Source organism: Cupressus sempervirens, chromosome 9 (genome assembly GCF_028749045.1).
Source record: "Cupressus sempervirens isolate cs-2001-9-10 chromosome 9, ASM2874904v1, whole genome shotgun sequence".
Lineage (NCBI taxonomy): Eukaryota > Viridiplantae > Streptophyta > Pinopsida > Cupressales > Cupressaceae > Cupressus > Cupressus sempervirens.
Window position 1 is genome coordinate 661,023,767 of NC_143126.1, and position 15,441 is coordinate 661,039,207.

Sequence of the window (15,441 nt, forward strand, 5' to 3'; positions counted from 1 at the left end):
TTGTGACTTTTACACCTACCATTGCCAAACCATTGCACTTTTTTGATACAAGTACCAATATTGAAATCTTGAATTTAAAAGAATATCTCTAAAAATATTTTAGACAAATTTGTCATAAACATTTTTTACTACAATACCTATCTTTATTATAAAGGCAATATACTAACATTAAAATATACTAATTTCCCTTATATTAATCCAATTAATCAAATTAAGATTTTATGAATGCACTAATAACATTTTCAAATTAAAAAAATTAAATTCAAGCATCAAATATTGGAAGACCTTTAATTGGAAAAACAATGACAGTTGATGGTCCATGGTTTGCGTGTATCCACTACACGCCAAATGTAACCACACGGACCCCACAAAAATTAACTAAATTAAAACCAACCCAACACTTCTCTACAACTCCATCATAACTGAATAACTAATAATTATTTTTTTATACGTAAAATTAATTATTTTTAAGCCAGCAATAATATTACGGCAAAATCGCTGTACGTATTCGTATTATACGAAAAAAAATCAAAGAAGCACACGGAATTTAAATGCCGGGAAAACATTAGGAGGGTCATGTGACATGCAAATCCGACCATTGCAAGCCCACGTAGAGATAAATTACACGAAGAAAAGGCCATTCTGGTCTCTTCCATTCATTTTAAAATACGTCATTTGCAGAGGGTTTCAATTTCATGGATCCATTGAACATCGGCAAAGGCCGACCTTGTGCCTTCTGAGCCGTCCCTTGTTTCTTTCGGTTTGGAAAGTTTGCAGTTTATGCCATTTTTCCTTGTCCAAAACGACCCAGGAAATCTGTCAGACGGAAAATTTGTCCAGCTTTGATAAAATGTAAGAATCCGTGAAAATTAGTCTGATTTGGTGAGTTTGTAGTTAGAAATTTTTGTTGGATTGGTCGGATTTTGCGCCTTGGCGTCTTTGTTGTGTGGTTGATCTTAAATCTTTGGTGTCTTATTTGTGCGGTCGATTTTTAAGCTTTGGAAAACCTTTTTTATTCTTGTCTCTGTTTGTCATGGTGTTCTTTGATGCGGGTTTGTATATATATAGTTCTGTGTGAATGTGAGTCATACGTTTTATGTGCATGTTAGGATTCATTTATTTCACGTGTATACGTCACTGGATCTAGTGGTGCAAAGAGCTTTGCAGGGGATGGCTTAGAGTCGATTCATGCATTGTCCTAGTATGTAGTAATTTGTTGCCCCTATCATGAAATGTTATTTTTATGCGTTAGATTGTTTTTTGAGTTATTTGGCTTTGCGGTTTGGAATGATTGATCAGATAGAATGGAATGATTTAAGAAGGTATTGGGGACAATTTTCTTTTATATTGATCACCTAGCTGCCGATTTTGGTAATACTCTGTTCGTTTTCCAGGATATGTGGTTTTTAAAATTTTGTTGAAGGAGTACAATATAGGGTTTGCTTGGTTGATTATTTTTTTCCAGACCAATAATATCGGGTTTCGTGTTTGAAGGATTCTCGGACAGCCTGCAGAAGAAATAAGGAACTGTATTCTTTATGTATTTACGGTTGCGAATAGCATACTGCCTTGATTTTCTTCAGAAGCCATTGTAGTCCTGAATAGAATGTTATAGGCCTTAGATGTTTGAGGTTGCTGCACGGCGTGCCTATTTGTTGATATTCTTTTTTATGAAATGCTCTTGCATTTTTAGTTACCGACATGTGGAAGCAAACTTCTCGATCCTTCTTCTGGATAATTTTCTCTGTTTTTAAGAGTAGTTTGAATAATTTAAAACTATGGATATCAAGATGCTTACTCTACCTAAGAAATTTGCACTATTGGGGTTTTCTTGATTTTGTTTCTTTTGAACCATTAACTGATAAATACCTTGCTGATTGATTACTCTTTCTGGCTTGTCATTATGAAGAGTTAGATCAGGATCCTCTGCACCGTCCATTATCATGAACCACTTTTGTGCCTATTGGTGCTGGAATGCACTTAATTTTTGTGGAATATTTATAGGCAGGAAATTGGGTTTGGGAGTACTATATTCTATAAACAGAAGCAATGCCAGGGGATGCCGCAGCGGGGGAGATTCTGAAACAGTGGGTATACAGTGTGGTATGTAGCATTTGGGGAGAATTGCTGGATGCTGGTTAACGAAGAATTGTACGACTTCTTAAGCAATCTGTTTGTTTGATGCGGGCGAAAAAGCCTTACCTTAGATGGGTGTTTGTAATATTCCCTCAATGTTGTCATGAAGGAAGAGCTTCAGAGTTGATCGATTGATTTCTAAGATTGGTACCTAATAACAGCAGTTTCTTCTATTTTAATTTGAAGAGAAGAAAATTGAAATCCCTTTTGACTATTTCAATTCGAAGAAAAGAAAGTTGAAGTTCCTATCATAATAACCTATAGAAGAAGTGCTATAAATGCCCTAAGCAGCAATGGGTTTGCCTAGATTGTATGGTGATCAAACTTCTGAGGAGGCTGCAATGCTACCAAATAGCTCATCCGGAACTTCAGCACAATTCTCCAGGACAAGCAGCTCTATCTACGATGGATCACCTGAAAGCCAAAGTAATGATTTGGAGAAGGTCAAGATAATTGGTTTTGTATCAGCCAATGCTAGAGGTATGTCAAGCGCTGTAACTGGAGATTTAGAAATGAAAACCGGTTTTGAGTTCCCTAAATCCCTGAACACCCATAATCCATCAAGACTTGATCTGGATACTGCTTCAACCATTAATGCTAGGAGAAATGTAGTTGACGAAAAGCAGAGTTCACAAGGAATTACCAACCCAGCATCCAGAGTAGTAGGCTTTAAGTCTCCTAGTGATTTGCCTCCGAGCAATGTACAAACTGTGATGTCTGAAGGCTTCCAAAACCATTCACCATGCTACACATTTGAAGACAACTCTGATTTACCTTCACAGCACATCAGAAAAAGAACACTTTCCCCGCTTAGTGGCATGCTTTCATCTGGACACGGCGGGATTCTCAGTGGATATATTGAAAATGAAAGAAAAGCTTTGCTGGGGTTTTCTGAAAGTAATGGTAATGAAATAAAAGGGGAACACTACAATGCTGACAGGCATGATTTCAAGAAAGCAAATTGTGCTGATTGCTCACCAAGCATGCCATTGCCCATACCGAGCTCTCATAAATGGGAGCATTATCCAAGTGTAGATCGCAATTGCTCTATTATTACAACAGATGGTCCTTTGCTCGATGGTGTAAAGATCTCAACTCCAAATTGTCATTTTTTGGGTGATTTCCAGCAGCAACCCCACAATGTTTCAAAGAAAATTCCAGGCAGAGCAGTAGGTAGTAAATGTTCCAAATCCCCGCCTCTTCTTTCCTTGTCTCCTCTTGGGCCCAGATGGCATGATAGGATGAGATTAAACTACCCTGCGATGCTTGGAAATGGCGAAGCTGCAGATGCCAATTCTCCACCATCACGGAATCTAAATATTATACATGAAGAGTACCAGGCAGATAACACATCAGTTTTGGAGGATGAAATTGTAATTGCAAGAAAGTCATTTCAGGAATTTGGAATATTCTATAAGGACTTATCGCCCTTGACACCTCATGAGTATGCAGGTGATGGAACACTATGTGGTCGGGAATCCACCTCAGCACCTCAGACTGGGATTAAGACACATAGAAGCTTAAGTGGGCTGCCAACGAGAAGGTCTCTTGTTGGGTCATTTGAAGAATCTCTTCTCTCAGGCAGGTTTTCATCTGGAAAAGCTAATCAGGTTAGTTATTTAGTTTGTTTCGGAAGTTTGGGCTGTTTTCAACTTTGTTTTTCGATTTATGGATGGTAGTCCTAACCAATGTTCGCAATTGCCAACTGTGTAGTCTCAATTTTCTAGGTATAGATAGGAAGTGTGCTGATCTTTTTCCCTGTATTTTTTTTTTAGTAAAACCATTATGCATTCAATGTTTTTATTATTGCTAGACGATGTATCTGTTGTTTCTCTCATACTGCTTTATGTAAGAGGTTGCTACTTTCCTCAGTAGTGCTTGGATGATAGCTTTTTGTCTATTTCTTTGTTAGGCTTTGATTTCTTTGGGGGCATTGCCTTTGAGCTCTAGGTTACTATTTCTACAATCTGCCTAGCTCTATGTTGTGACTGGGGAAAGTTTTCTGTCAACTTTGTGGCTGACAGTTGAATCTTGTATGTATCTACCATAAACAGCAGAAATTAACATCATCTGCTTTTCATCTGTTGTTTTGCAGAAGATTGATGGATTTCTTGCAGTACTAAATGTTACTGGAGGGAACTTTTCTCCACCATCACGGAAGCTTCCATTCTCAGTTACTTGTATAGACGGAAATAGTTCCTTACTTTACTATGCATCTGTTGATCTGGCTGGAAATTTACCTCAAAACAAATCAAGAGGGGGCAGATCAAAGAAAAATGGCAACTATGAAGATTCTCGAGCTGCCAGGAGTCGTTTTCGGATTCCTGTCAAAGGTCGCATACAACTGGTATTGAGCTATCATTCAAACTCTTATTAAGTAGTAAGAAACTTTTTACAATGGTACTGATAAATAGTTCTCATATGAACAGATTTTACCTATTATATGCTCTGGCTGATTTAGGATTATTTTCATCATTGATTATTTTTCTCAGTAGGACCTGTCTCGTTTTTCTCTTTGGTTTGTTATATTATGGATTCAGGATCATTTTCATCATTGATTCCTTTCTCAAATAAAATAAGGCATTTATTTTTATTTGTACATATACTTCTTCTATCAATAGCCTTTTGATTTCTTTTTATCAATTTGAATTCTTCCATATCCTCTTCCAACATTTGAAATCCATCACAGGCATTTAATTATGAAATGCAAGTTGCAACATTAGAAACCTTATGATGTTTCTTCTAAAGAAATTGACTGAGCAGATATGCATTGGTATGACAGGCAGACTAGTGTTTGATGACCGAGGATGCCAACCAAAATTGGATAAGTCAATTTTACTAGTCAGTGTGCATGCCTTAGGAAGCAAGATTATCTCAAAAAACAAAGCTATAACTGCAGTTATCTTAGCTCTTTCAAACTCCAAATCCATGTATCATTGCATGAATTGAAATTCAACATCTGTGGCAAGTATTTTGGTTTATTGGAACAAACTAGGTGGTGATTAGGATCTTATGATGTCTGGATACCTTAACATTATGTGCAGGCTAGGAGATAGTATATTGTGACTGTACAGATGAAAATAACTGGAGATAAGCTAGCCAGTGGTGAACCATTTCTGAAATAATGCAATGTCTAGTTCCAATGACAAGGAGTTTTGGTTACAGAATATTTTCACTTCACTTAGCAAGTACTATTTTGATTTCTGAACCTAGTAGAGCTGGGTATAAGCAGATTGATGAGACACCAGTGCCTGCCAGTAATCTGATTCTGTATGCAATTGAAACTGTAAAAATAATGGTTATCCTTTTTGCATAAACTCTATGGTAGAGTTCATTTAAGTTTCCATGCTCAGCATTAAACCAACTGATGTGAGACAAGAAGTAAATACTAAACATTTACAACACTGTTACTGACCCCTGCATAGCACATACCAAATTCAATATATGTAGTTATCAATATGCAATAAACTGCTTTATATATTTATATATTATATAGTTTGCCTGGGAGTTCTATGTGCATAGCTTATATGTTATTTATCTTACGAAAGGTATGCAGGATTTTGTATTTATATATTTATCGTTATCCTATAAAATTTAAAGATTACATTCAAACACACCTAGTAAATCTTGCTTGAAACCTACAATTAATGGTCAATTGCATTAAAGAAGATCCAAATTGTATATTGAATTTTGTCAAGTAAGTATTAAAGTTTATAACTTGTTTATTTAATTTCCAAATGGGAATTAAAGGTGAGATTTATTTTAATGTTTTTGATAAAAATGGTAAACTGTGTACTATCTGCATGCAAATGTTACTTATCTAAAGCTTGTTGTGAGTTCATTTTGTATGCCATAAATTTGTTCTCTTGAATTGGGAGTACAGTCAAAGATTGAATCTGTGAACATATAGCATAAAGTGTTCACTCTATAAACAATGATATATGGAGGTGATTTGATATGCTTCCTCATCAATGCCTAAGGAAAATCCCTTTAGTGAGCCGAATATTTCAGCATCAACAATCACTAGCTTCCTTCCCTAATCTAGTTGGAAGAGTTAATCAACACAAGCATAATCTTAGAATTTAGTTCCGTGTGCAGCTATTTAATGCTAGAATGCATTACATAGTATATGGTGTTTCAATATTTGCTTCCATCCAGAATTCAAACCCTGTTAAAGGTTGATAAGAACAAGTAGACCCGCTGTGCAAATGCTTTGACAAAAGTGAAAGATGGAATTTCAGGATAACATATCCAATATGTATGAACTGACTGATTGTAACTAACTTGCCAAAATAGTTCTTGTGAAGTCCACTTAACATCTAAACAACATCTCTGCTTTGCTCAGCATCAAGGATTGCATCATAATCCAGAAATACCATACATCCCATGCATCTTTCCCAACAAGGAAAACATCTTTCCTTTATACCTTTTACTCAAAGAATTGATTAGATCGGCCTGTTAGATCTTCCCCAATGTACAATTAATTGCATAGGACCATGCTAAGGCATACACTCCTCCATAAGCATCCATACAACTATTACATTAAGTTTCCCACACATTACAATGAAAATATAACATTTGCCAATGACAATTCACACTCTACAACAACACGGTTACCAGTAAAATGTATCGCATGTTACACACCAGTGACCTTTTCAGAATAAGCCTAATGACTCACAAATCCGAACATGCACACATTAACAAGTCTTCTACCATCTTCCATGCTCGCCAACATTGATTCCTGCTCGCCATTAAGAGATAGCAAAAATTCTCCAACTGTCTCTATCATATTTTTCTGCACACTGGTTTGTTACCAGTCTTTACAGAACAATCTGTAACTAATCCTGAACATCATGTAAAGTACAACGAACATAGACATGATGTCTACATTCAGTCTTCTACACAAATGTAAGCTTGCATACTCAAATATTTCAATTACCGTCTGCACTGATATGTTCAGTTGCTTGCAATATACAAAATCCAAGTTTCTCATGAAACAAATAATATATGTTGACATCAGTGACAAAACCTACCATTAATACAACATCTCTGCAACACTCCCAAGTGCCAACAATATTCCCAATTCCTAACAAAAACAAAATGATATTCCAAGGAAACAATAACAATATCCTCAGGAAAATCTATAGTCTACTCAACTATATTATGGTCTATCTTATTTCATGACCTCCAAATTGCACCTGGAACCATGTAAACCTTAAATCTCCATTCTCACTGCTAGAAGACAGGTTACGCTGCTTTGAACAGCCACTTCTGTAGCAAACTTCAAGAATGCAATTCCCTGCATTGCCAGATGAAGATGCTGACCATTTTTACCACCAACAGCAGGGATGACAAAATGATTGCAATCAAAATTACCTTAAAAATTTGGTCATGTTCCACAGTCCAGTGAAAAACCAAACCCAAGAACAGTTAAAAAAAAGAGCCACAGTCACTCTCCAGTGAGGCTCTACTATGCCTTTAGAAACCATCCTAACCCCCTTGATTGGCTGTCCACTTTCCAGTAAAACCCCAACAGAAATTGCAGAGATACCTATATTCCCATTATAAGGATGACTAGTAAACAGCTCACCTAAAATTAAGTGAATAGTGTGCACCCTAACAAAGCATTCACCCTGAACATATTCTTTATCCTTTCATTTGATACCTCACTCAAGAAAGATGTCTCTTATTGACATAAAGATTCACATTTGTTTTATTACAATGAAGCATTAATTGTTTTTGTGAAAATTGAAAATTGTATCCTCTGAATGGCTCCATGTGCAAAGTTACTACCCATGATAACATGGCTGCCAAAGCCCTTGAGAGGACTTCAGAGACAGCTATCAATGCAGATTAAATATTATTTGTTACCATTGCATGAGTTGTCAGTTGATGGGAGGGGCTGGATATGCACTAGAGTTGGGTACTGAGGCAACTGCAACTGAAGCTAGTCCCAAATACATGTTCTTTAAAATGGTAAATACTAAAGTTAGCAAGTTCATCAGTATGCTTGTTCTCCTCTCAAATCATGTTTAACATAGAGTTTCTCAAGGGTCAAATTTATTCAATAATGGCTAGACTTGATTTAGAATTCTACGTAATTTCCAATTTGTGTCCCATTCTTCCTATGAGCACTGACGATAATTTGTGACTTGCCTTTGATTTTCACATCCAAGATTGTGAATTGTTTTGGAGACCTAGAAGAAGTGCTAAAGCCTTTGTGTTATTGTTTGTGCCATGCTCCAGACCTTTTAGACACAGCACCAACCAGGCAACCTTCATGATACCTTACAATATGGTCCCATTCTATAGATGCACAGATTACCCATAGAGCCACTGCCGAAATTCAATTTGTGTTGCTAATGGGTAGAGGATTCCATTTGATATCCTTTCTGCATATTTTAGGTGGGTTAATCTGTCCAATGCCTTAAATAGAGGGGAGTTTCAAACTTGAGAAACTTTTGATCCACTTATTATCCCAATCAAATGCCTCAACTCCCATTACTATTCATCAAATCTTCAATAGCTCTTTCCAACTTGATAATGAAGTTATCTTAAGGCTTATATTCTTGAAAAATCCTTTTACTGCTTTCATTCCATGTTTCCCAAATAACTATTGAAGGAGAAGCCTTGCAAATGTTGCAAAAGCTGATTTGCTATACGATGAAGGCCATGATATTGAAGTGATTAAAAACGTCCTCCTTTCTAGGACTTTGCCAGCTGAGTTTTTCCTTGTAATTAATAAGAGCATACTATCCATAGATTCATCACCAATTTTGTGTAAAACTCGTCTCAATGGGCCCGAGATTCCCTTTTTTGTAAGCTATCAGCTGTCAGAGTTTTTTTTATGAAATACTTCCCATGCAAAGGTATTGGTTATGGTAAGGCCATTCTTGTTCCAACAAAGATTAAATGGTCAATCTACTAACTTTTCTGGATCTTCTAAGAGCTCATTACTCAACATACCAGAATTTGAACACTCCATCTTAAGCAATCTGTTGTGGTAAATTAATGTTGTATTTAACAGAGGAGATGAAAGCTCCTTTTATAAATTCACAAAGACTATGTTTCTAAAAGAAACAATTGTGAACAAATAATGAAAATAGTAACTACGTAATAAACTAAGATGACCATAAAGTAACATTACAGTAGTCTAACTACCCTGCAGAAGGCTACATGTCTGGTGGTCATGAATTTTTCAGAACAATTTGATATGGTTGAGACCCTCCCTAGATTTGCCGAATGTCAATGTCCGAGAGTAGCCTAAATCCATCTAGAAAAAACTAGAGAAGGTCACCTCCTTCTTCAGAATGCTTTACAAAAATAGGCAATAGTTTGCCACTAATTTTGCCATTGAGATGAGTCACCCATTTAGTTTGCCACCGAGATGAGTCCACCACTAACCCTCCCAGAATCTGCAAAACTTCTAATTAGAAATCATCTCAAAAAGTCCAACTTGATGTTGGATAAGAAAGCTGCCCCCTCTTGTAGCTAGAGACATACTAAGAATTAACTACCACAGATTTGAGGAAAAATTGGCAGACCCTCCAAATTTTGTAGAAGAACATGATGCCCTAAAACAGAATGCAAAAAGTCGCAATTTTTTAGAAAAATATTACCAAATCCAAGATTACAAATCATTGTTGTTTTACGGAAAAAGTATAAAAGCCTGCAAAGGAATCCCACACAACTTTGCAAATTTTAGAACCATAAATTTTTTAAGGTAAAAAATGATGAAAACCTATCAAAGAAACCTTCATGCAACAAAAATGAGACGTGTGGTAAACAACATATGCGAGCAACTCGCAAAAAAAATGCAACCTTTGAAAATTAGAGACTTTTTCTCAAGACAGGAAATTGCGGGATCAAAACCCTGACCAGGTTCGTGATTTTTAGCATTCATAAAATACTTCCAATGAATTATATTATAACAAATTGAAAAACAAATATCTAAAAAAAATTCCAGATCAAAAGAGGCTTAGAATTCCTCAAAAAGAAATGCCAAATTTTATGAAATCCCACCCCATGGTGATATTATATTATGGTAAATGGATGTATTAAATTAAAGAAATTTAATCTCTTTATATAGATTCACAAAGATGATGTTTCTAAAAGAAACAATCGTGATCTAAAGATAAAAAAAGATACTACCTAATAAACTAAAGACTAACTAAGATGATCATTAAAGAAACATTGCAATATGCAAATACAATCTGTGTCTTCATTGGTGAAGACTTTCCATTTCACTTAAGTTACATGTAGAATCTTTTGAATATGCAAGTCTTGAAGACTAATCTAACTCCATTCGCTATATCCCTCCAAATCCACTTTTGTAATGTAGTCTCTGACCTGGTTTCTGAATTCCTTATTTTTGGTCATATTGGGTAGGTTTTTTTGAGCATCCAAGCTTGGAATAATCCCGAAAGTGAGTCTTCCATACATCCTCTGTATCCAAGTGTAATACATTATTTCTTTATTCAGGAAAGATTTTTATGGATTATAAAAATTTTGACTTTGAGAATACATTGGGAAATTGAATTGAGAGAAAGTTGTGGGTACATGTGTTTGTAAAAATGAAATCAAACCCTCGATTGTTCTGACAGAATCTGTGAATTGAACCAGCAAACATGAGCCTTAGCTGAAATCAGGATTGGTAACTTAGGCCTAGTGCTATATTTATCTCGTTTCACTTTACTTAGTATGTTTGTATAGCAAATATCATTTTATACTTTCTAATTACATATGCTTTGGTAGATGAACTGCTGTTCTACTTAACTAATGCTACAAATTCAACCAGGTGGATCTCACAAACATCTTTTGTTGTCTGACTCAACAACTTCAAGAACCATATGTCAACTGTATTTTAATAATTGGTACATACATGGACAAAATGTTCTAGATTTCTTTGCTATAGGATGCTTTCAAAATAAAATTGTTGTCAGCTTTACAAGAGTTCTGTTAATTATAATATTATAAAAAGGTGAGCTACAGATTAAGGGTATGCATTTGTTATGGTTATGGTTTGCTGGATAAGAATTATGGGTTGATTTTCTACTGCTGAAATGATGTTCTACTCCATTAAATGACAACTGCCAAATAAAATTTGATAAGCTCCAATAATTCATTATATCTATGCATTTCTTTGGGAATCCCAGTTTTGCAGTTTTTGTTGCTTTACACAAAAATATAATTGTAAAAAATTCATTTGGCTACGAATTACTTCCTTTAATGCCCATAAATATTGTTTTTTAAAATGTACTGTTCACACGTCCGATTTAAAGATTCAATTGAAATTATATTGATTTGTGCAGGTCCTAAGCAATCCTGAGATGACACCTGTACATACATTTATGTGTAACTATGATTTAAGTGACATGCCTCCTGGCACAAAGGTGTGTTTGACATTATGATTTTCATATTCATTACTGGTTGTGACATCTCCTTTCTATATCTACCTGATTTTTTTTTACTGCAGTAAAAATATATGGCCCAAAATGAGATGGAAAATAATGAATATGATTTATATTGTAGATTGCATTTGACATAATGAAATTGGGAGCTTGTCTAATTGAATACACTTTCGTTCAGTTAGATCAGAAAGAAATTAAAACATGTAAAGAATTCATTAAGATGCCAAACAAATTGTAGGGTTATTGTTTTCTTTTAGTAGAGCAAAGCATTTTTAGAGTTTAACTGGGACATCTCTGGTTAGATTAGTAGGGGCCAAGGGCCTGATAAGAAATCATGGTAAAATGAAAAATTTATTTGCTCTGCAATGGGTTTATGGTGTCATCATGTATGCTTTATTATGGGAAAATGCTGAATAGGCCAATTTAATGTTTTATTTTGCATGCTCTTTTGTTGTTTGATTTTGAAGATGATGAATTTATTTCTTAGAAATCTGTGTTATATTTTCTACATTTGAATGGCTGCTTTTAGATTCATTTTTTTTTCTTTGCCAAGCATCACGTGTTGAGAAGTTGATACTAATCGTACTGAAATTGATCTGGTTAGTATGTTTTATTTTTATTACAGTTGAAAGAAATTGAGAAATATAAGTGTTGAATTGTTTTACTTCACTTAGAGTCATAACCCAAATGCATTGAATCTATTATAGATCTAATGCAGCTTTTGATTTTATTAAGCAGAATCATTAATGTATTTTCCATATTGTGAAACAAGCAAGGAGCTGTCAAACTGAATCGTTATTTTTCTTAAGAGGGAGGAGGAAATTTCTGATACTTGTACTGCATAGTTAGGTCTGAATCCTTTTTCAACCAGACCGCACTCAATAGCAAGATTTTAAATCGTCAATGTTTACACTGATTTCTTTAGAGCTTTCCCTTTAGAATTCAGTAGTATTGTTTCATTCCTAATTTGTAAATGTGAATGTGGTATGTCCTCAAAATTATATTTGGGCTTAGTTTGCTACTATTTTTGGATCCTTGTCAAAATTTCTTGTAGAAGGCATTATTTTATACTTTCACGCTGACTATGTTTGTTGCAATCATAGTTTGCTTGCTTAGAATATAGACCAATTTTTTTGATGAACATAAATTTTATCCGAAGTGTTCTCTATTAGATTTGAATACAAATAAGTTATCAGATCACATCACAATTTGGATATGATAGCTAATTGATAATTTTTGAATTTAGGAGGATTGTTTTGAAAATCATCATCATAAATTGTTTTTGATAAGATGTGCTTTTAGCTCTACCTTGTGGCCACATCCCCTAAAGTCTGTCTCTTGAAAATAAGCAAATTTCAGACTCTATAAAGAAGAAGAGGTCCTCATTTCCATGGTCCAATCAATATAGGGATTAATCTCCAAATCAAGAAGCTGCTCATGAATTATTTGGGAAATTTCTTTTCTGAATCTAAAGGCTTAATTAGACAAAAACTAGGTCATTGAGGTGATGTTGAATTAATCTATTTTGCTTTATCATGTTAATGGCGTGAAGAAACTCCAATCAATGATATCCTAGATGGGACTAATAACTAATCTACTTGTATCCTTCGTAATATTTAATGGCTTCTTTGGCCCTATCCACATTTAATCTATTTTGCTTTATCATGTTAATGGCGTGAAGAAACTCCAATCAATGATATTTTATATGGGACTAGTGACTAATCTATTTGTATCCCTTTGTAATAGCTAATGGCTTCTTTGGCCCTATCCACAGCCTGAGAAATATATTGGCCTCATAATCATATTTCATTTGTTTTTCTTTTCATGTACTATGCACAAAGCCCTCAACAAAGGCTTTGACACGTATAAAACATAAACTAATTAAATTGACAGTCTTAAAACTAGAATTAAAATAAATGTTTTGAAAATAAAATAAAGAATTTAATTGGAAATTTGCAGTTACTTTAACAATCCTTATTGCTCTCTCAATAGAGGCATTGTAAAAAATTGTGTCTGTTCTCCTTCATCAACTTTAATTCAAAATGTTGAGTCTAGCCATGTTTGACTCACAAATATCTGCTCTAAAGACATCAATGAATTAGAAATGCTTTTGTATCACTTAGAAAGTGAGTTGCGAACCTTGTCACATAGTTGCATGATCTATCATCAAGTTGAGAACCTAAGGGTGATTATAAATATATTTTGTGATGTTTCTTGCATTTTCTATAACCGCTTCAGCTACTCAATTTGGTTTGTTCCCTCCAAACGAAGATTAAATGGGCTACACAAGTGATCAAAAGTATGATGGATGCTTCTCTTGAAACAATCTTCTAGATTTCACATCTGTTGTTGCATTGCTAGTGACAATTTGCACTAGCCACATCTTAAATAATCTCCTTCAACATCGAGTTCAAAGTTTCTGCATTCTTTATTTTTTGGAGGCATTAACTGACTTTAGGGAATTAGCTCATCATTTGAAGTCACCAAAACATTGATGGGCTTGTGGATTTTTTCCAACTCTCCACTCATCTGAAAGAATGGTGCGTACAAACATTCTTTGTTGCTTATTTTGATCTTCAATAATTGTCTTCACATTTGCAATTAGATCTTGGAGCAACCAACTTTAGGAAATTTGCTCATCAAGTTCGAATTTTCTGCATTCTTTATTTCATTGGAGGCATCAACAAACTTTATAAAATTAGCTTATAATTTGAAGCCGAACTTGTGGATTTTTTCAATTTTTCCACTGATTTGAAAGAATGACACATACAAATGTTCTTTGTTGCTTCTTTTGATCTTCAATAATCATCCTTGCATTTGCGATAGCTTCTTGAGCAACCTACCATTCAACCCTTTGGGAGAGGACGTTTTGTACATTATGTCGAACATTGGTATTCTTGGTTTTCTTATTATTACATATTGAGGGCATTATTGTATAGTTATTAAATAATTTTCTACTTGTGATCTTTTGACTTTTTGAAGGGTATCATTGGGGTCAAAAAAGGGTTTCCTATCATTCACCCTCTTCGGTGTTTACATTGATGAATCAAAGGAGTTTCTTGAGTAGCATGCAGTCATATGGATGATGATGTTGAGAAACAAGGTGAATAAGGCTTGCAATGTTAACTTTCTTATGTGATTACAAAATTGAAAATAAATATTTAATAAATAGATGATTACTCCATTCAACAAAAATGCTAAATCACTCCACCAAAAGAAGACGCTTGTTGTATGTGGACGAAGGGAAAGTATATTATGAATCTTCACAAGAGAAATTGCAACAATAATACACGTCTCATGTTAGAAAGTAGAGTCTACCAAGATAACTGGTGGGTGGTGAATCAGTTATCCAACTATTAAAACATTTATCAACTTTATTTATCTTAACTAGGGAAACACTTGATCAGAGGGAAAACCTTGGTGGGGATGGTACCCACAAAATGATGTACTAATATCAAAGTTCCTTGTTAGAGGATAGACTTTGTTAGGAGCCAATGAAATATATTTAGTACATATCAGTCCTTGTTAGGAGACTTTGAATCCCTGTTAGGAGATTCCCACCCTGTTAGGAGTTGTAGAAGGCAAATGAACCCACTGTTCAAACAACTTCAGGGGTAAGACCATTGAACTCATTGATCTCTGTATTATTCCTTGCAGAATAATAGAAATGTATAGCTGCTTCTCTGTCCTTTGACCACTTCGATACTAGATCGGCAACTTCGCATCCATAATCCCTTGGATCGCTTACTTGCATTTACTAAATACTTTGCATATCACACTTCAATTGCATACATCACAACAAGGAAAATATCCTTCCTTTTTCGATATCTTCAAAATAATTCCTTGAGTTGGCCTTGAGGCTTTCCCAATTAATTATAATAGGACCTTATTAAGA

The 15,441-nt window shown here is 34.8% G+C and overlaps 1 protein-coding gene across 1 annotated transcript in view; it reads left to right on the plus strand.

Moving 5' to 3' along the window:
• Positions 1-576: 576 nt before the first annotated feature.
• Positions 577-15,441, plus strand: part of LOC149540483 (uncharacterized) — a 31,986-nt gene continuing 17,121 nt past the window's right edge. The window contains exons 1-4 of the mRNA XM_089801583.1: positions 577-852; positions 1,910-3,746; positions 4,232-4,483; positions 11,448-11,528. Of these exons, the coding sequence (XP_089657709.1) occupies positions 2,430-3,746; positions 4,232-4,483; positions 11,448-11,528 (1,650 nt within the window). The 5' untranslated portion in view covers positions 577-852; positions 1,910-2,429. The remainder of the gene's footprint in view (positions 853-1,909; positions 3,747-4,231; positions 4,484-11,447; positions 11,529-15,441) is intronic.